General features: G+C 49.4%; 1 protein-coding gene across 7 annotated transcripts in view; it reads left to right on the forward strand.

Annotated features, from left to right (window-relative positions):
* The window catches only part of SCN4A (sodium voltage-gated channel alpha subunit 4), a 168,533-nt gene that overhangs the window by 33,222 nt on the left and 108,139 nt on the right, over positions 1-27,172 (forward strand). For all 7 annotated transcript variants that reach the window (XM_090044268.1, XM_090044267.1, XM_090044271.1 and 4 more), the window contains 2 exons: positions 23,004-23,322; positions 26,601-26,719. In XM_090044268.1, the coding sequence (XP_089900394.1) occupies positions 23,059-23,322; positions 26,601-26,719 (383 nt within the window). In that variant the 5' untranslated portion in view covers positions 23,004-23,058. The remainder of the gene's footprint in view (positions 1-23,003; positions 23,323-26,600; positions 26,720-27,172) is intronic.

The raw sequence follows: 27,172 nt of genomic DNA on the forward strand, positions 1-27,172 counted from the left end.
ACAGCAGGTATCTCTTGGAATAAGGTGTGGTGCTGGTATCAGAGCTGCCTGATGCAGACACAGCACACAGGCCCCATTGCCTGCCCGCTTGCAATGGCTGCCTTGCCTGGCCCCAGCTCCTGGCTCTTTGAAAAAAAAAAAGGCCACACTCGCCAGCTCCTGCCCGGCAGGGGGCAATCCCTGCTGCCCCCCATGCTACATGGGCTCTGCCACGAGCCTCCTGACCCCCACCTGCTCCCTGAGCCCCCCACCCATGGCTGCCCCACCTGCCCCAGCTCCAGCCCTTTAAAAAAAAATGCAAACAAAAAAAGCCCTGACTCACTGACTGCTGCCTGGAGGAGGGTGATCCCCTCTACCCCATGCCATGGGGTGGGGTGGGGGGCTCTGCATGGGCCCCCAGAAGCCCCAAGGCCACTGCAGCACCCAGTGAGTCATGGGGTTTTTTAGTTTTTTTTTCTTAATGGGCCTGGAGCTGGGCCAGGCAGGGCAGCCATGCAGGACAGCAGGTGAGGGTCGGGGGCGCTTGGGGAGACTGGGGGAGCAGGTAGGGGATGGGGCCTGGTGGGGTCCCCTCATGGTCCCCTCCCCTTTCCTCCTGCCCCCACTTCCCTGCTCCCCCACTTCCCAGCTCCAGCTCCCTGCTGCAGCGGGCAGGGACTGCCCAAATTACTGAAGCGCTCTGAATCTTTTCTGAATCAATTCAGAGAGCTTCGAATCAATTTGGACCTTTTAAATTGGTCCCCGATTCTATTCGGATTCGGAGATTCGGCCACCAAATCAGGCAGAATCTCCTCTGAGTCAAGCTTCGCACAGCCCTGGTAGCTATGGTGGTTCTGTGACTCAGGCTTTATTACGGTAGGATGGATCTAGACCCTCATCCTTTCCAAATGCCCCTGTACCTTTAGAGATCTAGGTACAGATTCTCTAGTGCAGGTCCATTTCAATGTAATACAAGCCAGGGAGATGGCTTCAAAGGATGGAGGGAGTTCTGCTCCCAACTTCTACTGCTATTTAGTACCAATTGGGTGCCTAACTGCTCTGTGACCCTCTCTGTACTCCTTCAGGGCCTGAAATCTGGAAACAGCAGACGGCTGCCCTCATGTAATGTTTCCGTCTGCATGCTGTCTGTCTCCTGTAACTATGAAACACAGGTGGGACTGTCTTATCGCAGGTGCTTTTTAAGCCTATGTTCTGGATGAGCATTTGATGTAGAATGATACAGAATCCTTTTTTACATCCCAGGATAAAACAGCCACCAGAAAACTCATCTTTTCCTCCTTAGCACTTGTCACGCTAGTGACCTTCAGCTTTTAGAACAGATTTTAGGCTGAAGTAAAGGAGCATATTGTCTGACTAAGCCCAGAAGACCCTTTATACTAGCATGGTTAAGACACACCAGCTTCTATGGCCAGTGGCACAGGAGGGAGTGGTGTAGCCAGCACCACATCTGACTACATTTGCCCCTTCAGCCCAACTTATAAGGTCCCCATTTACTGGGGGTGGCCTATGGAGTGAGTCCAGAGCAAGGCTTGCATGTGTGCATCTGGACCCATAGGAAGGTACCTCAACTGCTGGGCCCCCCAACACTCCTGGAAGAATACTATATCCCACTGAAAGTATAGGGTGGACTCAGGGAGACTTGAATTCAGGCCACAGGACAGCTTATTTTGGCCAGACAAAAACGCTGCTGTTGATGGTAAGGACCTGGCAGGGGAAACACCACGTATCTGGGTTCAAGAAGGCAGTTTTCCTTAAGCCTCCTGGGGATAACTGTTCTTTTGGTGTGGTTTTGTAACTGGTGCAGTGTTGGGGCTTAATGCCTGTTTTATGGAAAGGGGAGGCTTCTCCCTACCTTGTTCCTGTGGCCATATGGCTGAGGGCAGGCGAAACTTGGGGGCATGCAAACCCCAAGCCTCCAGGCTTGGGCCTGCACATAGGATGCCTGCCAAAAGACATTGGAAATACCTGAAGCCTCTGGTGGGGGTGGAGGATTTTTGCTGGTTGTAGGGCCATGTATGGTTCTGGGCTGACTCTTGGATTTGGACTTGATTTGGCTGATTTGGCTTGGGACATGAAAAATTTCTTTTGAAAAAAAATCTGACTTAACCCAAGCATGAAAGTGCAAACAAGCCAACCAAACTGGATGAGATTGCTGCCCTATGGTTGGTCAAGCTGACCCATGTGTATTTGAATTAAGCAGGAAAAGTTGCCTCAGATTGATGCCAGGAGAGACAGTGGCAGGTCAGCTGGCAGGGTGCAAGGCTGGAGACCCAGGTTCTCCTCCTGCCAGCAGCCTTGGAAAATGACATTTTTCTGTCTCCCCTCCCAGCTTCTGTCTAAGCTATTCAGGCTGCAAGCTGCTGGGGCCAGTGGTTATGTCTCCATTATATGTGGGTGCAGCCCCTGGCATGCTGGGGTCCTGATCTTGGTGAGGATGTTCCTGAGGGGCTAATACAGTTCTCCCAGAGCGATCATGCTCCTACTGAACTGCCAGAGCTTATCCCCTGCTTTGTGTAGCCTGTTTCTAATTTCTGGTGAGAGTAGCCCAGCTTTGTAGCAGCAAGAAGGGGCAGTGACTCATCATGAAACCCCATGCTCCCAGTTGGCACTAATTGCATTAACAGACCCAATCCCTCAGGATTGCCCAGTCAGGGAAAAGCACAGGAGATGGAGTGGGAGGGAAGGGCTTTGAGGCAGAGGGGGTGAGGACTTCTGCTTGAGAGCTTGTTTTAAGACACTTGTTTAGATGGAAATAATCCTGTCTCAGCACAACCTGGGGAGTGCTGGAGGAGGGCATTTCTTAGGTGTGTAAGGAAGCTAGAGTGAGACTGTGTGCTTTGTATAGCATGTGAGCAGGGCATGGTGTATCCATGTATGGCTGGCCATCCGGGCAGTGTGTGAAGTGGCCGCAGTGAGTATGCATGCGTAGCTGAACAGGATGCCTGTTAAGCACTCTTCTTGGTTTCTGCTGCCCATTTCCACAGCCCTTTGGCCTAGTGGCTGCTGCAGCATCTTCATCTTTAGATTGATTGCCCACCCTAGCAAATTAGCTCCTGATAATATCCCTGAGAGGTGCTAATTTCTCCTGTAGGTCCTGCAATGCGTCCAGCAGAAATAAATGGGGCCAATACAATGCTCAGGGAATATAGTACATTCAGCGCCAAGGCCAGGCACATCTTGGGTTCCTGTCTTCTCCAGGCCTGCAATTGCAGCAGGGCTAAAAGCTGTACCTGTTGGGTGGGGGGAAAACAAAACAAGCCATGGTAAGGAACATTTTCTTCCTGCGTGGAGCAGCAAGAACCAGGACTTTTAGCTGCTCATAGTAGCTGCCCTAGACCTATTGATAGAAAGGCTTGTTTAGTTTTGCCTGGATCAAGTGGCCTTTACAGAGAATAAACATCAGCACAAAAGCACTTGGGTAAAAAAAGCATCCTGGCCATATTCTGACATCCCTTATACCAATTTTACTCCAGGATTATCCCATTGATTCCAGCAGAGCCGCTCTCGATTAACACCAGAGGTGGAGCATATGCTGTATGTTCATTCCCACTGGGCCGTTCACTGTTGTACCCAAACTATAAGCGCTTGGCTGTGTCCTCAGCATAAATTGCCCCAACTGCTTTGATCTTAATTCATTGTGAGCAGCACCTGTTGCAACATAAGCAGAATTTATTTTCTAGGTGGGGTACTGATTCCCCTTCCCTACCAATCTGACCTAACTTTCAAGTCATCTTAAATTGGAAGAATGGAAATAAGCCTTACTGGAGGTAGGTCTGTGAGAGGTGCATTAGGGTGGTGCGGTAGTTGCTCTACAGATTCTAATAGATGCTGAAGGAATTGGCTGAGGTCATTGCGGGACCCCTGGCACGGCTTTACGAGCACTTGTGGTGCTCTGGTGTGGTGCCAGAGGACTGGAAGAGGGCCAATGTGGTTCCTGTCTTCAAAAAAGGGAGGAAGGAGGACCCAGGAAACCATAGGCCAGTTAGTCTTACCTCGATCCTGGGCAAGCTTTTTGAGAGAATTATCCAGGCACATGTCCACGAGGGGCCAGCGGGGGAGACTATGCATAGGGGCAACCAACACGGGTTCATTAGAGGCAGGTCCTGTCAGACCAACCTGGTGGCCTTCTACAACCAGGTCACCAAATACTTAGATGCAGGGGTAGCAGTAGACATAGTCTTCCTGGACTTTCAGGAGGCCTTCAACACCGTCTCTCACCCCGTTCTCATTAAAAAACTGGAGGACTGCAATGTTGACACCCACACAGTCAAATGTGTCATCAACTGGGTGGAGGGCTGCAGCCAGAGAGTGGTGGTGGATGGGTCATTTTCGACCTGGAGGGATGTGGGCAGTGGGGTCCCCCAGGCTCCGTCCTCAGTCCCACACTGTTCAACATCTTCATCAGTGACTTGGACAAGGGGGTAAAAAGCACCCTGCTCAAATTTGCTGATGACACTAAGATGGGGGGGGATGTGGGCATGCTAGAAGAGAGGAATAGGCTGCAATTGGACCTAGACAGGCTACAAGGGTGGGCGGATGAGACTAGGATGGGACTCAACGCCGACAAGTGCAAGGTGCTGCACCTGGGGAGGAACAACCAGCACCATACCTACAGGCTGGGGAACTCCCTTCTCAGCAGTGCAGAGACAGAAAAGGATCTGGGGGTCATCATTGACTCCCAAGATGAACATGGGCTGGCAGTGTGGGGAGGCAGTAAGGAAGGCCAACCGCACCTTGTCATGCATCCACAGATGCATCACGAGCAGGTCCAAGGAGGTGATACTCCCCCTGTATGCGGCACTGGTCAGGCCACAGCTGGAGTACTGCGTCCAGTTCTGGGCGCTGCACTTCAAGAGGGAAGTCGACGGCATGGAGAGGGTCCAGAGGAGGCCACTCACATGATCGGGGGCAGCAGGGCAGGCCCTATGAGGAAAGGCTATGGGACCTGAACCTGTTCAGCCTCCAAAAGAGAAGGCTGAGGGGGGATCTTCTGGCCTGTTATAAACTAGTCAGGGGGGACCAGCAGGCATTGGGGGAGTCCCAGTTCCCCTGAGCACCGCCAGGAGTGACTAGACATAACAGTCACAAGCTGGCAGAGGGTAGATTCAGGCTAGATATCAGGAGGTGCTACTTCACTGTCAGGGCGGCTAGGATGTGGAGCCAACTTCCAGGAGAAGTGGTGCTGGCTCCTACCCTGGGGGTCTTTAAGAGGAGGCTGGATATACACCTTGCTGGGGTTGTTTGACCCCAGTACTCTTCCCTGCCACGGCAGGGGGGTCAGACTTGATCTGCTCAGGTCCCTTTCGACCCTACTAACTATGAAACTATGAATATGAGAGCAGGGCTCTGGGGTCTGGCTTGGGACCAGGGACTAAAATGAGAGCCTGGAAAACAGGAAATTTAATCTTGGTAAACACCACTCACCACTTTAAATATTTGTAAAGCATGATTTGGGCTAAGAAGAAAGGGGTATGCCCATTTGAATATGCAGGGATCAGTGCTGCCTACTCCAAGTACTTGAAAGCTATGAGCCAGGACACAAGCATGAAATTAGCTTAAAAATCCATGAGAGTTTGTGTTGTTGGCCTGCTGGTCCCTGAACCATTAGAGTAGTGTTTCCTAAACTTTTGATATGTAGTACATGCTTTTTTTCTGGTTAAAAATTGGCAGCATGCTTTACTCTTATACCTGAAAATGTGGGTGGGTGTATATGTATATATACATTTCTAAATCATGATTTGGGCTCAGAAGAAAGGGATATGCCTGTACTTAAATATGCAGTGTACATTTTTTTTCTCAAAATTTATAACATATCTATTTCCCTGCTAGAGAAAATCATATCGGTGCTGATATATCTTTTTTACTAGTACAATTCCTTAACTTTTCTGCATTTTGCAGCACCACAGTTGAAAATCACTGAGATCTTTTCTGAATTTAAATCTGGAAAGGGGCCTTAAGCCTAAAAAAGTTGAGAATCACTGATCTAGCTGGTGCCACGTAAGGGCCTTGGGGACAGGACCTCACTCTGCTCTGCTCTGCTCTTTCCACTGTGTGCCCCATCTCAAAAGGGGTTGCCTAGGGGCAGGGAAGGCAGGAGCCACACTGGTGCTGCTAGAGTAGCTGGGGCAATTGTAAGGTGCTGGATGGGGGACGAGAGCATTTCCCACCTCACACAGGGAGGTTTCTTGCAACACGCACTTTGGGAATCACTGTGTTAGAGCCTGAGTCACATTTACAGTCTGTTCTTTGCTACTATGAAAGCCAGAAATTTGCTCCTTATAAAATGAAAACTGAGCACTTCATGTAATCATATGACTCCAGGAACTGGGGCTTTGTGTTATGAGTGCTGCCTACCCCAAGTTAACAATAGTTGAGTTTGCTTCTGCAAAGTAAGCCTGTAAAATCAGTAGCAGGTTTCCCATGTTCGTTGCATCTTGGAAACTCCACAGACAATTTACACAGTTCACAAGTGGAAAATACAAGTTTGTTTTGCTTGTTTTTAATAATTGCAAGCCCTGCAAACTCCCTGTGTGCTTGAAGAATCAAGCTAGGCTTTGTCTATCTGTGCACCAACACCAAATGTGAAAATCATGCAGCTTAATTCTAGGGGTGCACTGATAGAGGTTTTAGGGGCTGATGCCAATAGCCAATATTTAAGGAGGCATATTGGCTGATACGGATCCGATTTCTGATACCAACTGTATGCAGCTGGTAAGTCTGTTGTGGTGGAAGGGGAGGGAAGGGGCACTGGGGTCAGATCAATGCCCCTCACGGTTAGGGAGGCAGGGGCAGGGGCTGGGGCAGGTGCTGCCCAGCCGGGATGAGGTGGGGGGCAGGGTGCAGGGCAGAGCCACGGCTTGGGGGTGGGGGGAGGAACAGCTCTTGCCACTGCGTGCACCCCGGGATGGCATGAGGAGGGAGGGTGCCCCTAGATCTGTACGGAGTGGAGTGAGGTAGACAAGTGGGCTGCAAGTGCCGGCTGGACCCAGGGCTGCACCAGGTTCTTCTTGGCAGGGGCTGGGCTCAAGGCAGGCAGGCGGTAGTGCTGACTGGGAGCCCCCCATCCCAGTGCCACCACTGCCCACCGGGCGCAGCCCATGCTCAACCCCCACCTCCCCCCGAGTGCTGGGAAGAGCCAGGGCTGCACTGGGCAGGTGGCTGAAGTGCTGGGAGGGGAGCTATGGTGAAATTTGGAGTGGCTGCAGCCTCCTCTGTAGCCCCTGTCCCAGCACCGCCACCCACCCTGAGCCCAGCCCCTGCTGAGAAGAGCCCAGCGCAGCCCTGAGCATCCTGCAGCTCCAGCCTGCCCACCTGCCCCATGCAAATCCGGGGACACATGCCCCCCCCATGCCCTCGCAGGGTGCATACACTGGCAGGAACTGCCCCCCCACAAGCTAGTTCCAACCCTCCCCCCCAGGCAGCACCTGCCTCTACCCCCTCCCTCACTCAGGGGGGCCTTGATTTGCTCCCCCAGGTGCCATCTTGCCCCGCTCCCGATCCACCACAACAGACTTACCAGCTGCACGCTGCAGGGTTCTGCTCCTCACTGCCTGCATGCTGCACTGTAGCTGTGCCCACTCACGGGTATTTACCGATCAAATTATTGGCCCCTTCAGGCTTATTTCCAATACAGCCAATTTTCTTTATATTGGTACCCATCATATATCCTTTTGTGAGTGACACCAATGCATGTCTGAAACACAACGACTTTGTATTCATGTTGCAGAGGCAAAACTTGGAGATCCTGCAGAAAGGCACCAAATACTGCCTTTATTTATTACAGGGAATGATATGAGAAAATTTTTTAAAAACGGCTTAATTTCCCCAGATGGGAGGAAATTTGAAACGCATATATTCAGAAAGAACCCATCACTCACCTGGGATAATATAGTTTGGGGTAGTTCTGCTTTGAGCAGGGGTTGGACTAGATGATTTCTTGAGGTTCCTTCCAAACCTAATTTTCTATGATTATGTGATTTTTTTGGCTGTAAACTGAGCTGTTTTGGTAAGTTTTCCTTAAAAGATCAGGATCTAAGGCCCTATCTACGTTATTATACTTCAAGTGTGATTAACCCGGCCATGCATTAAGGTCACCCTGCCACATGTTCATGCAATTAAAATAAGTGGAATAACTTTGAACTTAATTCTTATCATGCCATTAAGTGAATGTGGCCAGGGACCTCTGTGGCTGGGAGCCCTTGTCAGCTGATCAGAGGTCCCAGCTGGGTGGGGCCCATGTGCACCCCTGAGCCTGGGAGCTCCCAGCTGATTCTGGCTCCCAGCCAGAGGAGCACATGAACATATAGCTGGAAGCCCCATTAGCTGACAGGGCTCCCAGCTGTGGGGTGCCCCATGCACCCCCACAACTGGGAGAACACAGCTGAATGTGGGGCTTCCGGCCTCTGGAGCTTGCTTCTTGCCTGTGCAGGGATTGGGCTCCCCCGGCACCAAAGATAAGGTATGATGGGACCTGATTCACAATCCCATAATCATGCCTCTTTCCCAGCACGTGGCAATGGAGGAGGCACAATTGTGTGGATTGCACATGAGATCCCAGCATATCTTTACCTGTACATGTAGAAAGGCCCTAAAAGGAATCGCTTGCAAGTGGAATTGCATCCTTGTGCTTGCAGTAGGTGCTCTTCTTTGGGGCGCAGGGGCAGAACCTTGTGTTTTCCAAGTGCTTGATTGTTCCTCCTGACTCTGATGTTTGCTGAGGTCTTAGCTGTGTCTCCAAGAAAAAAAATAAAGCAAAAATCCCTTCAGGGATTTGATGCTTGCAGCACCATGAAATCAGCTCTTCTGCTTTGGTGCCCTGAGGTTCATGTTTTAGTATGACAGAGCTCTGAGTTTGATGGCACAGTTTGAGTTAGCATGAGTGAAGTGACATTGTATCATGCACAGTGATTACACAAGCCCAGGGCAATGGGGTTGAGAGGCTGGGGCACCCTGACAGTTACAGGGGCATGAACCATGCGAGCAACTGGCAGAGGCAAGGTCCTGTTGGCTGCTATGGTTACCAGTCGAATAGTGTGTATAATGCAAGCTACAAATTCTTTTGGACAAAGGATCCTCTTTGTTTTATTCTGTTTTGTACAGAACAGTCCATGACAGGTTCTTTGGGGTTATTGCAATACAGATGGTAATGTGCTCTAGAAGTGACTGTGTCCCCTGCTATTAGCAAACTTGATTAAATGTAGCTGTGTAGATAGGACCTACGTGGTGGAAGCCAGGGGTCTGGTTAGGAAGTACCTTCTCTGCCCCACCCCCCGGATATAGCAGGAGTTTTGTTCAGCACTTCCAGGCAGACATACTGTCCATGGCGCATATCTACGTTCTATCAGACATGGGCTGAATTGGGAATTCAAAGCCACTTTAGTCTTTTGGAGGCCTTATTGGATCTAAAATAAAGGGCTGAGGGTTCTGGATGTGGCTCAGAGGTGCTCAGGATGAAAGGGTTTCACGGGAATAACAGCTTCTATCAGATTTCCAACTTTTCAGGTCAGTGTCTAAAGAGGGGACTGCCCCAGGCCAGGCACAGTAGAAGCCCTGCCGATGGTCTAGTTTCCAGTTGAACTACGCCAAACCTCCACAGGCTCCAGGCTTTAGCAGCTGTCCCTTTGGTTCCACTGAGTTTGTTTCCAGATGTGTAGCAGTTCCCATCCGTCTCCCATGTACCATGGTCATTAGCAGGTCCAGCACCCTGGCAGATTGCTTGGGGAGTTGTGTTTCTCTGTGTGTATATGTTTCAGACATATGAAGATGTGCTTCTCTGCATGGCTCTGAGCACTGCTGTAGCAGCAGCACAATAAGCAAGCTTGCCCTTTGGCAGCTAAAGGTCTTGGCCCAATTTAAAGCCTGAATAACTCCTGAAATGGAAGACAGAGAGCCTCTGCCTGTCCACCTCCTTCCCCACTAAAAACCTCAGGGGAAGACATGAGCTTTGCTACATACCCTGCAGCTTAGCGAAGTCAGGGCAGGAAGGGCAATGAGTTTCAGAGTGCCTTCCCTCCCCCTTCTTGTCCAAACTTCTCTGCCAGCCTTACCCCACTTCCATGACTCTGTCTCTGTCACAGGAAACGTGTTCTGCATAGCAACTGAGAAAGCATTTCCGCCATGTTCATATGTGGGCTTTCAGCTTGCCTGCCCTCAGCAGTTTATTTTCTGTGCAATGATGAAATGTAGGATTCAGGCAGGATGGTTTTAATAGCAAGCAGAGCAACAAGATAATTGTCGCCTCTCTGTCTGCCTGCCTCCCCATCATAGACATTTATATAGCGTTGATTACCAGAGAACCTGCTGGGTGCTGGACCTCGAAGATACTGACTCAGCAGATCAGTTGGTGATTTTTGGCTTGCTGTAGAGGCTATCATGGGTGTGCATTCTTTTTTTAAATGTGTCCCTATAATATGTCTGTCTTGTCCATTTAAGATGAACTATTTGGGCGTTCTAGACTAGCGGTTCTCAACCTTTTTTGTACCAGGACCCATTTGTAAACATCAGTGGCCAGTCCGACCTGGTGCCCCTCACTCTGGACCCGCTGCCCCCTGCCCCCAGACTCCCCATGTGTAGGGCAAGGGTCGGTGTGTGGGGCAGGAGGGGAGGGGGGTGCTGGGGGGGCTAAGCAGTCCCTTGCAGCCTAGAACTCTGCCAGCCTGTAAGGGAAAATGCACCATTTCCCAGGTTTTTTTCCTTTAAAGGAGAATCCATTTTAAAAGTTTGTTGATCCATTTTTAGAGTTTGCTTATGACCCTTTCATATATCTTGGCGACCCACTTTTGGATTGTGACCCATGAGTTGAGAAACGCTGTTCCAGAGAACCCAAATTTGAGAATGCAGCTGAAATCCCTGCTATGCAGGTGTTTTGTTTTGTTTGGCGGGGGGGAAGGTTGTTTGGGGGAGAGTGGGTTTTTTGCTTTGTTTTTAATGGAGTTCTCAGAAATCATTGCTTTCTGTTGTTTTCCTATGGTGTTTCTTGCAATCTAGAGCGAAGGGATGGCACTGCAAACAAGGAAATAACAAATAGGGATAGGAGGCATACATGCATAATGGCGTGCGTGTGCCTGTGTGTGTGTGTAAACCTCCGGCCCCAGTTGGGGGTACTAAGCACTGGAGCCTCTGTCTCTGAGGGGCCAGAGCTAAAGTTCCTGCCTACCAGTACTAATGCATTTTTGAGATTATCACAGAAATGGCTAGTGAGCTTTTCAGAACACATGAATCCCACTGCCTGAGGGCTTGCCTATTGGGATAAAAAGTGAGGGCACAGCAGAGCTGAATGGAGAAAGGAGGCAGGTAGCTAGCTTGTATGGAGACCCCATGCAGCATTTGCAAAGGGGCAGAAGGGTAGCCGGTGGGGCAGTATCCTGCCAGGCAGGGCTCTGCTGCTGCTGCTTTCCCTGGGGGAAAACACCGGGCTGGAGTGGGCATGCTTGTAACTCAAGCTGCACCTGTTGCTGCAGCTGAACAGCTCTCACCTAGCCCAGATCAAACCCTTTGCGCCTGTGATATTTATAGCAGATTCTCTCATGCATGGATCTGCCAGGCTGGGAGATGGACGGCCGTCTGCTCTGAAATTGGACTAGGGGCAAGAGGGTGTTTGTTTGGCTCTACTGGCAGCCCTGGGCGTTGTTGTGTGGGGAGCTGCATTGAACACCGCAGGGTGGGTAAGAGAGACCATAAGGCAGGGACCCTGTTCGGCTTATTGCCAGGCTTTGGAGTGCAACTAAGACCTAGGTGAGCCCAGTCTTCTTCTTCCTTATCTCCCAGCCCTGTTGCTCCCCAGATGCACTCTGCTTCCAGCTTCTGTAGGACACTGAGCCCAGCACCAGGGGGTATCTGCCCCTTCCCCACAACCCCTCCAATGTCTCTGTTCTTGGAAGAGAAATGACCGCCCCATTCAGCTAATGCTATTCTCTGGCCCTCTGGAGATAAGTTCCTGCCACACCCAGGTAGGGATAAAAGGTTATGGGTTTGATTTGTGCTTAGTGGTGTAACCTGACTGGAGTTACCTGGGAGTGGCTGACAATTGGGTCTGTGACTGCAGGGTGCTGGGGGAGGCACCCACAGAGGTGTGTGCTATATCTGTGCTCAGATGCTGTGCTGTCTCCCACAGCGCTGCTGCCTTCAGCGGCTGTGCTAGGTGAGTGGGAGGCAGCCATGCCCCAGACCCTCCTCATGGGCTCCAGCCTTCCCACATTGAGTCTGAGCCCTGGGGCCATCCTGCAGCAGTGGGAAAAGGAGCACCTGCAGACCCAAGCTGGCAGTCCCCGGGGCGGGGGATGAGATGTCTACAGGTCTCCAGGGCTGCCACGTTGTGTTGGCAGCTACTCCATTCCAAAGGAGAGATGAACATGAGCTGGCATGATGGATTTAGCCTCTGGAGCGGAAGCAAGTGGTTTGCACTGGGAGAGGCAGTGAAGGGGAGAGAGGCCAGTGTTACGTAGGGGCAGAGTGCTGGGGGGAGGCCCCCATTTGGCTCTGCCGCCACTGGCACTCTCTCCCCTTCCTCAGAAGGAATGAGCCGAGTCATCGGGCTGCAGAAACCTGACTCCTTCGGTGATGGCCGGCGGCAGCTGGAGGAGCAGCCAATCTCCAGCAGGGTGGGGGCTGCTCTCCTGGAACCAGATCAGAGCCCAGCTCTAAAATTACAGGCCTTCCCATGAGCCACGGTTCAGGGCTTTAATGGGACCAGAGCTGTGTCTATGGGGCTCTGGGACAGTTCCCACCTAGAGGCTACCAGGGAAAAAATGAACTAATTTCCAAGGTGGAGGGATGGGGTGGTGTGTAGCTGGCCTTGGGGCAGAGCTGTTGGCTCAACGTGACAGCCGAGAGCAGCATGTTTGGGTTTCACCAGGGCAGCCATTCCCATGCCTGCCGGCTCAGCTGCCAGAGACTAAGCTCAAGGCCCAGGGGAAGAGCATGAGTGCCTTGGCCCGTGGCAGAATCAATTGGTAAGGGTGCCATGGTCCATGATTCATAGGGAAACCCTTTGACTCCTGATGCAGGGCTGGGAATGTGCTGAGAGGATAGGCTGATGTGGCAAGGGCCAAGCAAGGTGCCAGGGAAGGAGGAGAGAGACGTTCATGGTCTAAGGCTTGGGGAGGGAATGTAATCTAGTCCCATGTACTTGGCTGAAGCACTGCGTCCCAGCGATGGCACTGAGCACCCTATGACCGGATGATAGCAGCTGTTTGCATCTGTCTAGGAGTTAGGCCAGGATTGGAATCTGTTCTTGTTCACTGTGCCTTCCCTGAGTGTCAGGGGCTGTCCTGAAGGCTGCATTGCCATACTGGGATGTTGAGGAGCAAGGGGCAGGGACAGCTGTGGAAGGGCAGGGGATGTCCATGAGCAGGCTGTTGGTATCCACTGCACACATCCTTGGGATCAGATGTGGAGCCCAGATGCCCCCTTGATGACTAGGGGGTACACTGTGCCTATGTTGACACCTTGTTCTATAAAGTGCCTCTCCTAAAAGAATGGTGGTTTTGGCCAATCTGTGCAGGCCCTGGGCTTTGTCTCCAGCCAGGCCTCCCTGCTTGCAGCTACAGTTCTTACCTCTGCAGTTCATCACAGGCCCAGATATTGGCACTGTCATCAAGTACATTGTTACCTGTTGGGTGGGAGCAAGAGGTGGAAGCCTCTGGATGTCAGGTCATTGTGCTGTGTCCACAGCCCCCCATAGTGTTTGTCCTCCTCTGATGGCAGGTCATGGAGTCTCAGCACCTTCCTTGCTGTCCACACGGCTTCCTGCATGATGCACCATCATTTCTGCTCTTCTACATGCTGTGAAGCCGAAGGTTAAGTGACAGGAACACGAGATCTCTGTTTTTTTCAGAGCACATTTTCCTAGAGGGGCCTGTGGACTAGTAGTTATTGCAAAGGGTTGGGGGCTGGGTCGAGACCCTCCTTCCATGCTGGGTCAGAGTCTCTGAGATGCCGTTCAGTTAGCTCAGTAAGTTGAAAGTGAGGTCTAAACAGTTCTGTGTTAGAGCATGAGCTGATGCATAAACTGATAGGATGGCTAGCTGCAGTGAGCAGGAATCAGAAAGCTCTTTGCAAAAGTGTAAGGCCGGTCATCCTCAGGACAGGGTTCATGAAAAGCTTTCTACAAGTCTCTAAAAATGACAGCCTTTCAGCCCCCACTTAAAGAGAGAGCTTCACTCAGTACCAAAGTAGCCACCTCTGGGCTAGGACAAAATAGCATACATACACAGTGGTGTAACTCCTATGAACCGCTCTTAAGGACAGGAAATAGAGGAAAAGAACATAGCTGTGAAAGCAACAACAATGTTCAGGTAGCTTGAATGACTGCTCACATTGGAACCTACCCAGGTCATCAAGGTTTATAACACCCCAGCTCAATCCATCATGATTTATTGCTTCCATGTGTGTTAAACCAGATGCTCTGTGCACATGCTGGAGTGCACAGTTCTGGTGGATATCCAATGTACATCACTCCACAGCCCTGGTGTTCAGATCACAGCAGATCGCAGAGACAGAACTGGATTGTTCCTGGCAGCAAACACAGCTCACGATAGTGAGCTTGTGTGTCAGTGGTGACATACAGGACATTTGTGCTGCAGAGACAAGTGATACCCGTCTATTCACCCCTTATTCCACATGCCCCTGACTCTCCTTTCCTTTCCTGATTCCTGGGGGTGGGGAGGTGTTAAGTGAGGTGATATAAAGAAAATGTAGGTTGGAAAGGTCAGGAGACTTCCCCTCTGGAGTAGCTTCACAGCTGCATGGGCAGGATGCAGGGGCAGAAGGGTAGGTGGGAATCTCTGTACTCTGCTTATTTCCCAAACTCTCCCAGTGTGGCTCTTTTGGTGGAGTCCATAACAATTGGATTGAGGCAGGCATTGGTGAACTTATAGCAGGGTAGAGGTCTGTGCTGGGCATGGTCTGGGAGAGTAGTGTGCATTGTCCACCTTCATTTTCTGGGATGCTCCAGTCTAGCTTAAATTCTCTAGCCCCTGATGGAGCTAACAGGGAAATGCCAGCACTCTTCCAGCTCGCCTCAGGTCCCGGCACTGCTCTTGTTTACAGGGCAGTTCTGGTTCCTACAGCTCTTTCAGGCTGATGCATCCTCCTGCTCCTGGAACAGGGATGTTTCTCCCACCTGGCTGATTATCCATACCTTGTTTGGGCTTTTCAAATTGCCTCCTTTGCAGAATTCAAGCGCGAATCCCTGACATTGTTACAGATGCAGTGTTCCATTAAGGCAGTGGGGGTTCAACACCCGGCCCACAGGCCACATGCAGCCCCTAGTGCTTTATCTCCTAGCCTGTGAGGCTCTTCATAGCTCTGTGGGGAGTCCCACAGGTTGTGTCCCTGTGCTAAATCATGTCCTCAGGGTGGTATGGGGTCCAATCCTGGCATGTGGGGCTGGATGTAGGTGGCGTGGAGCCCTGGGGCCATGATCCCAGCAAAAGGAGGCTGTGCAGACCCTGAAGCCCAATTTCCCACACACAGGGCCCTGAAATGAAATCCCCTTGCTCAGGGCTGGGTGGAGGCAGCACAGGCCCCTGGGGCCCCAATCCCAGCGCATGAAGCCCAGTAGAGGTGTCACACAGTTTAGGGCTCCAATCGTGGCACACAGGGCTGAGCAGGGTCCTAGGGCCCTGATCCCAGCAAGCAGGACTGGGGATAGGTGGCTCAGGGTCCTGGGGCCCCAGTCCTAGCACACAGGCTCAGAAATGGGCAGTGTGGTCCAGATCGGGGAGTGTGGGCCTGATCCTGGGGTATGGGATCTAGTCTAGTCTGGCCTGCAGATCAAGCCCTGCACCACTCATTCGGGCAATGGGGCCAAAAGGTTGAGCACCACTGCATTAAGGTGAGCAGTTGCTTCTGCTCTCTCCAGGAGATGACTGGAGACGTTGTGTGAAGTGGCCGTCATTCTCGCATACCACTGCTGGTTACGTTACTGCTCCAGATTGTCAACTGGAGGAATCTCAAAGGGAAATGAGGCAGCCTTAGGATCACATTCAGGTCCAGGATGCCCACCTTTGGCTGTACTGTACATATTTTCTTCTTCCCTTCCTCCTCCTGTAGCAATCCCTTGTTGTTCTCAGCCTTTCCTCTGAATTCTCTGCAATTTGTTAGCAGGTACTAGAAGGAGAATACTATAAATACAGCAGGAACAGAACTGTGAAAATTCAAATACAAGGAAGACACCCCTTCCCCCCCTTCAGGGACCGAATCATCCCACCTTCTCAAAAGCATTAGGCAGCCAAGGTCAAGCTTCAGTTTGAACCCCTGCTAAACAGTGGCTCTTGCATTGTCCCTTTAGGGAACTGGGACTGATGTTCTGGCATCAGTTTCCTTTTCATAATTCTTCATTGAAGCATCTGAAGGAGCCCATAGACTGTGCTTGCTTCTCTGGGTATTTGCTAATCCAAGCTCTCTGGAAAGAAACACCATTGCCTGTGCTGAAGGGAAGCAACTGTATTGGTGGGTAGGATGAGCAGAGGGCTTGACATACTCATACCCTAACATAGTTGTTCTCAGCCTTTTTAAATGTAAGGCACCTTCATTATATTTGAAGTACTTCTTATTAGACTCATGGCAGCCCTCAGAAAATGCCGGCTTTTGGTTTTTCACTTGTTTTTTGATTATGGAAAAATAACAGAGCAATTCATAGAATCATAGAAGTCGGGTCGGAAGGGACCTTGTAGATCTTCAAGCCCGACCCCCCCGCCTGGGTGGGAGAAAAAGACTGGACTCAAATGATCCCAGCCAGGTAGGCATCAAGCCTCTTCTTAAAGACCCCCAGGGTAGGAGCCAGCACCACTTCCCTAGGAAGCTGGTTCCAGCTCCTAGCCGTCCTGACTGTGAAGTAGTTCTTGCGGATGTCTAATCTAAACCTACTCTCCAACAACTTGTGGCCGTTATTCCTTGTCATGCCAGGGGGAGCTAGGGGCAACAGAGTCTCCCCTAAACCCTTCTGGTCCCCCCTAGTGAGTTTATAGACAGTCCCAGGTCCCCCCTCAGCCTTCTCTTGTGAAGGCTGAACAGGTTTAGGTCCCGCAGTCTCTCAATGTAGGATCTGCCCTGCAGTCCCCAGATCATGCATGTGGCCCTCCGCTGGACCCCTTCAATGTTGTCCACATCCCTCCTGAAGTGGGGCGCACAGAACTGGACGCAGTACTCCAGCTGCGGCCTGACCAGCATCACATAGAGGGGGAGGATCACCTCCTTGGCCCTACTTGAGATGCACCTGTGGATGCATGACAAGGTCCGGTTAACCCTGCCAACCATGACCTCTCATTGTCGGCCCATGTTCATCTTGGAGTCAATAATGACTCCAAGATCCCTTTCTGCCTCCGTGCTCTCAAGTTGGGAGTTTCCCATTCTATAAGTGTGCTGCCAGTTTCTACTGCCTAAGTACAGCACCCTGCACTTGTCAGTATTGAAATGCATCTTGTTTATGTCAGCCCACTTCTGTAACCTATCCAGGTCTTGTTGCAGTCTTTCCCTCCCTGCTAGCGTGCTCACCTCACCCCAAATTTTGGTATCATCAGCGAATTTAAACAGGTTGCATTTCACCTCGTCGTCCAAATCGCTGATGAAGAAATTGAGCAGCGCAGGCCCCAGGACCGAGCCCTGGGGGACTCTGCTGCCCACTTCCCCCCAGGTTGAATATGACCCGTCCACCACCATTCTCCTATTGCAAAGAACTAAGAAAGACCCCAGTGGGTCAGAAAGGTTTCAACACTGGATTTCTATTTGAAATCTCTGGCTTTATCTTGTGAGTTGTTTGCCCACCTAATGCTGCATGGCACCCTGCAGCACCCTTAAAAAGATCTCAGGGCACCACAGGGCATCATGAAATTTTGGTTGAGAATCACTCTACTAACCCTAACTGCTGCTGAATACACTCATTGCAGTAGAAATGAGTGTCAAGGAAGAATACAAGAGGATGTTGGAGAGGTGGGTGCTTTGTGGATGCTTACAAGGGGCAGCTCCCAAGCAGGATGGGAGGCATGGAAGAAAGAATCAAGGGGCCTAGGTGAACGTTTAACATGTTGGCAAGGCAAGCTAGATTTATGGGGCAATTTGAGGCAGGAGTCAACCTCTTAAGAGCAGAGAAGAGATGAAGTGTGGGGAGGGATAGACTGTGAAGGTCCCAGAAAGTACAGGCAAGTTCTTTGTGCTGTATAAAGAAGGGGGGAGTCATCAGAGGGATACAAGGGGAGGAGGGGAATGTGATCCAAACTACTGTCAAGGAAAATGACATTTGCAGGAGAGCTTGTTGTTGAGGGCTTGTTGTTGGATGGGAAAGAGAAGTCATGGCCTACCTGAGGTACGTTTCCTTTCTGTGTGCCGACCTTTGGGTGCCTCCTGTGTCCACATATGCAGACTCTGCAGGGAAGGGTTTTTCTGTACATACATACTATAAGGGCACATCACTTGCTAATATATCAGCTGGCCCCTAATTCATGAACTCTACCATGTCAGATTCTGGCTTTAAATGCTCTTTGATTAGCATGGATGGTGTTGGGCCAGCTTGCATGACATTTCATGGAGGGGGCTGGGTTTAAATTAATGTTAGTCTGGATTGTTCAAGTGCTTTGAGGTGTTTTCATTCTTATACCCTGCTCATGGACTACCCAGCATCCTGTTAGGAAGAGAACCCCTGGTCCCTTCTAACACCCTGTGAGTGCTGAGCACCTGAATAGAGACAGCTGGAAGGCATGGCCATAGCTGCCCCACCTCGCTGGCTAGGTAGAGAGAGGAACTAAGTAGCATGCTGTTGAAGGGTGGTACAGTGGGTGGGCTGCTTGGCATTGCCTGAAAGTGCTCGCTGTGAAGTGGCCATAACTACTCCCTGGGACTTGGACCACTGCCCTGCTATGAAACCATTCTGATACAGCTGATTGTCAAAGCTTTAACCCATTCTGATGTGATCATGGGGGGAGGACAAAACTTTTTTTGCCTTTCAGTAAGAGGCCAAAAATATCGGGTATCTAGATTCTGGTTGCTTGTCTCTGGGGGTGTCTACTCGTGCATTAGATAGGGGAGCAGTTTACTTGTGAGTACATGTTCCCAGGCAGGTGTCTACACATGCAGGGAAGTGGGAGCAGATTTGTAGCTAATGGCAGAAAACCGCTCCCACTTCCTGGGGTCCTGCAATGGGCCCATGCCACCACCAGGGAAAGCTCTAGGCTCTCCCTGGGTGCTAGCCCAAAGGCTGGCAGGGAGCACCAGGCTGGGAGGCAGGTATCTCCTGGCCCTGGCTCCCCAATTGGGGCAGGGGACTTGGAAAGAGCTGCAGGGGAGGGACAGGTCCCAGCCTTCTGCTTCAACCTGCCTCACCCCTGCCGCTCTTTCCAAGCCCCATACTGATTGCCTGATTAGGGTGCAGGTCTGGGACCTGCCTCTGACCAGGACAGTTTCCAGTCCCTGCTCTGTGATCTTGGGGCTGGAGGGTCTGTTCCCTGTTCAGCTCTGTGTTCAGGGAGCTGGGTCGGGGACAGGCTGGACAGCTTGTTCCCCACCGAGCTCCTCGATTGCAGAGGCTGGGTGGGGAGTGGGCTGGTGAGTTGGTCCCCATCCAGCTCTGTGATCGCAGAGCTGGGTGGGGAGCAGGCTTCCCAGTCCCTGCCACTGGGGAGCTCCTAGCATCAACTCCACGGGTGCAGGGCTGGTGCTGGGAGACTTTTCTCTCCCAGTGCCAGCTCCATGGTTGTGGGACTGGTGCTGGGAGACCCTTATCTCCAAGCACCAGCTTCGTGGTCATGGGGCTGGCACTGGGAGATAAGGAACAGGCTCCCCAGTCCGCACCAGCAGGGAGCCTCCAGCACCAGCTCCATGGTCACAGGGGCAGAGCTGGGAGACCCTTATCGACCAGTGCTGTCCCCACGACCACGGAGCCAGCGCTGGGAGATACGAGTCTCCCAGCCCCACGCTCTCTGATTGCAATGGTGAAATAGGGGCTGGGAGATAAGGAAGGGGAGGTTTTCAGCACATTCTGACACCAAGCCCTTTTTAGGTGTGCCAAGTTAAAGGGTGAGGGGAAGTACCTGGCAGTGGATCATGCTGAAGTGGCCCAACCTAACCTGTTAGGCACATCAGTTAGATTTTTCTGAGCAGGGAGAGTTTTGCCTTAATTTTTCTCATTCGTAAGCTGAAGTCTGTGCTCATTCAACTTAATTTGGATGTACCATGGGTTGAATTTGCCCTGTAGGAAAGGTCAATACATTAGTATTATTATACATTTTTGTTGGGTTAGGTCCTTGGAGCTGCCATCCCAGACCAAAACACCATTGTGCCAGGTCCTATACAGACACAGCACAGAGACCTCACAGTCTAACAACAAGGAATAGGCACTAGTTTTGTCCTCCAAACTGGGACAAAGTGGGATTTCAAGGGTATATAATCCTTGCATTATGCTTTACCATGGAGAGAACATTACCTCATACAATGATTATGGAGATTAAGGAAAAATCCACTTCATATGATTGTGATTCAGTTCCTCAGTAATACTGAAGACATTTTTGGTTTCTTTCAGTGCGATTGTATGCCAGCATTTGAAATCAATACCTCTCTTTATTGCTGATTTTATCTCTGGGTTTTTAATCACCTTAAGACCTGACTGTTGATTTGAATTATAGACTGAGATTTTCAATCTCAAGATCCAGGCTCCCTTATTTATAATGGGTGTTAGGTAGCCAGACTTTGTCTTACACCCAACCGATGCTAAGATAGGGATGGGCTAAATACTGCCTACGGGCTGGTTCTGGCCTGCCAAGGGATTGTATCTGGCCCACAGTGGATCCCTCAGCCTCACCTGGCCCAGGCATGGGGGCAGCCTGGGCTGCGGTGCGTGCAGATGGGATGGGATGGGGCTGCAGGCAGGCAGGGATCAGGGTAGAAGAGTGGGACAAGCAGCCAGAGGCCAGGGCTGGGGCCAGTGGTGACAGCACAGGGCCATTTGGGGAGTGGATCACGGCTCTGACCTGGGTCCCTACCTGGCACTGTCACGACCTTATGGCCCTGGCCCTGGCCCCAGCCCCTGCCCATCTGTCCCACTCCCAGATGGCACTCCCCACCTGTCCACAGCCCCAATCCATCTGTCCAGGTGAGCACGCCCTGTCCACGGGGGTCTCAGCCTGTCTCCAGCGGAGTGTTGATTGTCTCTCCTTGTGACACAGGGGCCTCTCTGCTCCTTAGTCCAGCCTCTCTACAATATAACTATTCATCCAGGACTTGGTAGGTTGTAGGAACAATGAGGCCCCTCTACATATTACATATATTGCACAATTATCTGGTTAAACACGCCATAAATTTAGACCAGCCACATATGCAAAGTAATTATCACGTTATAACAATGAGTATCCATCTACAAAAGCCAACCACCTATAGAGTTAGTGCTTGAAAATGTGTAACAACTCTGTAGCTAGTTTCTATCTAGCTTTAATTTAAGCATACAACAGGGCCCTTGCACATAAAGTGCTGGATTGTTTAGTATTTATGTTGGAGTAATGTTCACAGACCCCAGATGTGCCCAGAATTCCCCTGGGAGGGGGAATCCTGACTGAAAAGCAACACAAAACCTTGCTACTTAAGGGTGGCTGAAGGAAACAAAGGAAAACATTGATCTCCAGCATTTACCAGCTGGACACATAATCCCCAGTCCTGTTTATTTCTAAGCATGTAGTGTAGTTTATGGAGCATAAAATGGAAACAATACGGGTGTCACAAGCCGCCAGAGAAATATGATGCTGGTCTCTGCACAGCAGGGCAGCATGCAGGAACCCAAGTTACGTTCACTGTGGCAGCTCTGGGGGATGGCTCAAAAACTTAGTTCCCCTTCAGAAATGTGACTTGAAATGCACCTGGCCTCATTTGGTTTCATCAGGAAGTTTACAGCTGTAGGACTGCCTACATCCTATGGTAACATAAATAGCAATAACTGCTCAGGTCAGACCTATACTACAAAAGTTTTGAAGGCACAGCGGTGGTACCTAGGAGTGTGACACCCCCTGCCCCTTCTCCCCTAACACTGCTGTGCCAGGTGTATATGCCACTATGCCAACAGGGGGGTGCTTGTGTCAGCTTGGTTTACACTGTTTGGGGAAGTGGGATAAATATGCCAGCAGATGGACTCTTGCTGCCATGTGTTCACATCCATGAGGGAGAGCTCTGTCACCACGGTTATAGTGGCAAACGTTCCTACTGAAAGCTAAGTGCAAAGTTCAAAATAAATGGCATTGTGCTGAGAGAAGGGAGATGACCAGGCAGGCAGCCCAGGGACAAATGCAGGTGTTTCTTTCATTGTGAAAGGAATGATAATCAGAACTTTGCATATTCAAAGCCTGTAATAAATACTGATCAGCTGATGAAATGAAATCTTGTCCTTCCTCCCTGGTAAGGTAGACCAGTAGTATTAACCACTTTTTCCAAATGCAGAAACTGCTACTGGATAGTTAAGTGACTTGTCTAAGACAACAGAGTGTATTGGTGTCACACCCCAAGATTAGAGTGCAGGCCACGACACACCCTGAGCCACAGGAATGCCACATTGTTGATTCCCTGAGCATAGGACAAGAAACAATGGGCTGAAATAGTAAGGAAATTTAGGTTAGACATAGAGTCACGGGGTTGGAAAGGATCTCAAGGGGCATTTAGTCCTGGCCCCTGCACAATTTCCATACAGAAATATCTGACCTCTTCTTGAGAAGCTCCAGTGAAGGAGATGGTACAGTTTCCCTGGGCAGCTTGTTCTACTGTTCTGACAGCCTGGAAGTTTTAGAAAAAGACATTAGGAAAAACTTGCCAATTGTAAAGGTAGTTGAGCACTGGAATAGTCTTCCCAGGGAGCAGGTTAGGTAAAGGCCCGTCAAGTATGATTTAAGCGTAGCTGATCCTGCCCTGGGGCAGGCTGCTGTGCTAGATGGTCTCTTGGGGTTCCTTTCAGCCCCATCATAGAGGGGAAAAATTTGGCTGTCTGTGAAATGGTTGTGGAGTGCAAAAGACCTTTTGCCTTTTTGTTTCATTAGCTTCTTCCCTGCACAAAGAAGCAAGGCAGAGGCTTTCTGAGAGCAGAATGAGAAGATGGCAAGCCCGCCATACTTACCAGGTCCAGACAACCTCCGCCTTTTTACTCGTGAATCTCTTGCTGCAATAGAACAGCGGATTGCTGAGGAGGAAGCGCTCAAGTTAAAGCGGCAGCATGTGGAAGTGCTGGATGAAGAAGAACGAAAGGCCAGTAGTGATCTGGAAGCTGGAAAGAGCCTCCCACTTATTTATGGGGACCCACCTCCAGAACTCATTGGGGTGCCTCTAGAAGACCTAGACCCTTTCTACAGAGATCAAAAGGTAAGGGAGTGGGAGCCAGACCCTGCTGTAAGGGTGCAGGTAACAGAAGCCAGCTGGGCATTTTCTGACAATTACTTGAAATTTATGGGAGGGCATCCATTTCAATGAATCTTCCAATTCAAAATACGGTTAGGTGAAAAAAACATTTAGATCTAGCCCAAATGTCCCATGTTGACATTTTCCAAACACAATCTGTTTTCTTTTCCCCATTTGCAAAGACTTCCTAGCTTCCTTCCCCTTTTGTTAATTTCTGATAAACGAATGTTTAAAACTATTTCAAGAAGCCCAGTCAAAATGGAAAGTTCTGAAATTATCCAAAATGAAATGTTTTTGTTGCCTCAATCTAAGTCACTGTTGGCAACACCAATCCCCTATGAATATGCTTAGGCTTGCCCTGCTACTAATCATTCCTGTCATGCATTAGAGGCTGTTCCACATGCAGGCAAGCTTACAATGTGAGAGCCTATTTCTAAATTTCTCTCTGATCCTGCATCTTGACGTCTGCTCTGGATAAACAGCCACAATTTTAGCTATTTCACTAAATAGATCCTCTAATCTGTTACTGGGGTGCAGTAACTACTGATAAATCACTCCATGTTTATACAGTTTTTACACCCTGCCCTGAAAATAGAAAAGACTTTGTCTTTAGGTCTCATTTGTTATGAGAGGATCTCCTGACTTGTAGAACTGCTGTGGTGCATTGTGGGAGATGGAATATGCTTGCTTAGCCTAGCCCATAAAGAACAATGGGGGCATGAGTCCCCCCACCCATTGCAGCAATATTTCTGAATGTAACTTTTTTTGTTTGGGTAGGGGAGGTGGAGTTTGTTTCTGTGATTAAACACATTGTTATGGTATTTTTTTCCCCATTGACATAGTTTCTTAAATAAAACCATGGTGTTTGAAACACCTAATTTTCTTTCTAAAAGGAGTTTAATGGAAATTTTTTGACTGGCCCTCATTTTAAATATACTAAGTATACTGATTTATAATGTACTGCAGGCCCTTGCCCTTGAAAGAGCTCACAGTGAAATAGACTTTGTTCTTTACTAAAAAAAAGGAGTCAGGAAGACACTGGAGAGTAACCTTTTTAAATATTTTTTCTCCCAAACCTCATACCTCCCAGTTGGATGCCAACAGCTCCTGTTTTATCATAGATATCATAAATTTCATAGACATTAGGGCTGGAAGGGACCTCAGAAGATCATCGAGTCCAGCCCCCTGCCCCAGGGGCAGGAAGGCAGCTGGGGTCATAGGATCCCAGCAAGATAAACATCCAAATGTTTCTTAAAGGAGTCCAGAGTAGGTGTTTGCACCACCTCTGGCAGCAGTCTGTTCCAGGCCTTGGGGGCTTGGACAGTAAAGAAGTTCTTCCTTATGTCCAGCCTGGAACGGTCACAGAGGAGTTTGTGACCATTTGACCTTGTCATCCCTTGGGACACTCTGGTGAACTGATGTTCCCCCAGGTCCTGGGGGACTGCACTCATTTCCACAGTTTACTTTAGGAAAAGTTGAAATGAAGTGTCCTGATAGGGGGTATTTACCAGGACAAAACATTTCAATGTTGGGTTTCTCAACATCTTTTCATTTCAGTTTTTTTTATTTTGTATTTTGTTATATTATCCTTATGTCACAATACCAAACATTAACCCAGATATCAGTTGCAAATTGGAATATAAATTACAAATGATCAGTTCGAATGCCAATTATAAATCAGAAAAGCAAGGACCATTTACTAGACTGCCTAGAATGCTAGATACCAAGGATAAATTAGTATGCCATTCACCATTTTATCTTATGCTATCATGATAAAACAATTACAATCTTCATTTTCAGATAAAATAAAAGAAAGGTGTGAAAATATAAGAAAGGTATAAAATAAAGAAACATAAACTGAATAATATAAAATAAAATGTAAACATTCAAAAATAAAAATCCAAATGAAATATTCCAGTTTTACTGAAAAAAATCCAGATGACCCAGAATGGATCATTTTTGGATTTTTGTTTTCCATAGGAAATGTTTTCTTGATATGGGAAGAGGGAGTTGTTCCATTTTCAAATGTTTGATTTTTGTTAGAATTTTATTAGGAATAAGACTTCTGAGTTTTGATCAGCTCTCTACAGGCTGGCCAGACAGGGAATCTGTTTCTGCTAATTTCTGTAGGATTTCTCTTAGCAGCTTTCATTCCCCCATATCCACAATAAATGCAAAAACCTACCCGACTATGCATTTACCCTTTGGTATGTAGAGACACTTTGCTTTTAGGAAGTTGCAGTGTGGCAGCATCCTCAGGAATAGCAAGCACCAATGAGGCCCTGCCAGTCATATGTTCCTATGACATCAAGATGGCTTCACCTGCTTCAGTGTGCTTGAGGACCCAGATGCAGTGAGTAGCGACAGCCAGTGGCGGACTGATCCTAAAAGGACCTGGCAAAAGCCATTCCAGCAGCTGTAGTGCAAAGACCTGGAGTTTTAAGCATTGTCCTGCCCTGCTGGAGTGGGCAGCTGGTGTAGCAGCCATCAGGAGGGATAGCTTTAGGTGGGTTTTAGGGCCTTGTCCCCCAGGTGGGTACCATGAAAGCTGGAATGTGTTCTGATCACTCTCACAGTAATGTTTACTATGATCTCTAACATGCACAGTTCACTGATTGTCTCTCCCAGCACTACACCGGGTTCTTCATCCAGCTCCAGTGCAGTTCTGGGGCTGGGATCAACAGCCAGCTGATTGTCAGCCCCCGAGACCCTGCTGGAGAAACCTGACAAGTGAAAGATCCAGGATCCTTCCTTGTGATGCATGGCTTTTCCATCCCACCTGGAGGCTTGGTACAGCAGATGGGTGATATCACCCCAGCTGATATCACCACTGTGAAGATCATGCATTGCTTATATTATCCCCATGGAGCAATCCAAAGATAGTTGAACAGGTGTTATGTAATACTTTCTGTTGATACTCCTCAAGCAAAAAGTTTCAACTTTGATATGATACAAATGCCCTGAGCACATTTTACAGCTTGAATATGTAACTGCTTGCCTTTTAAGTGCATTTAACACACATTAAGTGTAAAGTGTGGCATAACCCTGAGAGCAGATGTGCTCTCACTCCTTTCATTTTATGCTGAGGGATAGGTATTCCAGTGTATGCTATTTTGTGATAGTGCAGGGATTTTAGTTTTAATGATATTTTAAAAGTGTGGGATCCCGGTGGCCACAGGTTTAAACCTTTTTTGTTGGCTGTGAAGGGGGAGTGATGAATCTCCTGTCTCTTTGTTTTTCAGACATTCATAGTCCTAAACAAAGGGAAATCAATCTTCCGATTCTCAGCAACCCCTGCTGTCTACATGCTGGGACCCTTCAACCCCATCAGAAGAGGTGCCATCAAAGTGCTTATACATTCATATCCTTTCCCTAGTACAGCAGGCAGCTAGGCAACAGATGTTTCTCTTTGAACATCAATTCTGTGGTCTTAACTAACATAGCAGAAAGCCTAAGGGGGAAAAAGATGAGATCATGAGACCCAGCCTACAAGGACAGTGATAGGGAAGTAAGAAGAAAGGTAGCAAAACTGAAGGGGATCGAGTTTTCTACTTGCCAGCAATTGCAACATGTTCAAAGAGATGAAAGGTCAGGGTATGGGGAGGAGATGAAACAAGGATATGCCTGTTTCTCTAGGTGCTGGCCTAAGGGCAGGGAAGTGGTGAGTTGCAGTTAAAGGCATCTGAAAGCCCGAAGAGAGCATGCTTAGAGACATGTCCCCCTAATCTGGCCAAGTAATTCGTACACTTTAAGATTGTTGTGTTTATCTGGTCTGACCTTGTGCAGAACCAGATCATTGGCCTTCTCTAAATTA

The sequence above is a fragment of the Crocodylus siamensis genome, chromosome 4, assembly GCF_052110815.1.
Source record: "Crocodylus siamensis isolate JL-2025a chromosome 4, ASM5211081v1, whole genome shotgun sequence".
Lineage (NCBI taxonomy): Eukaryota > Metazoa > Chordata > Crocodylia > Crocodylidae > Crocodylus > Crocodylus siamensis.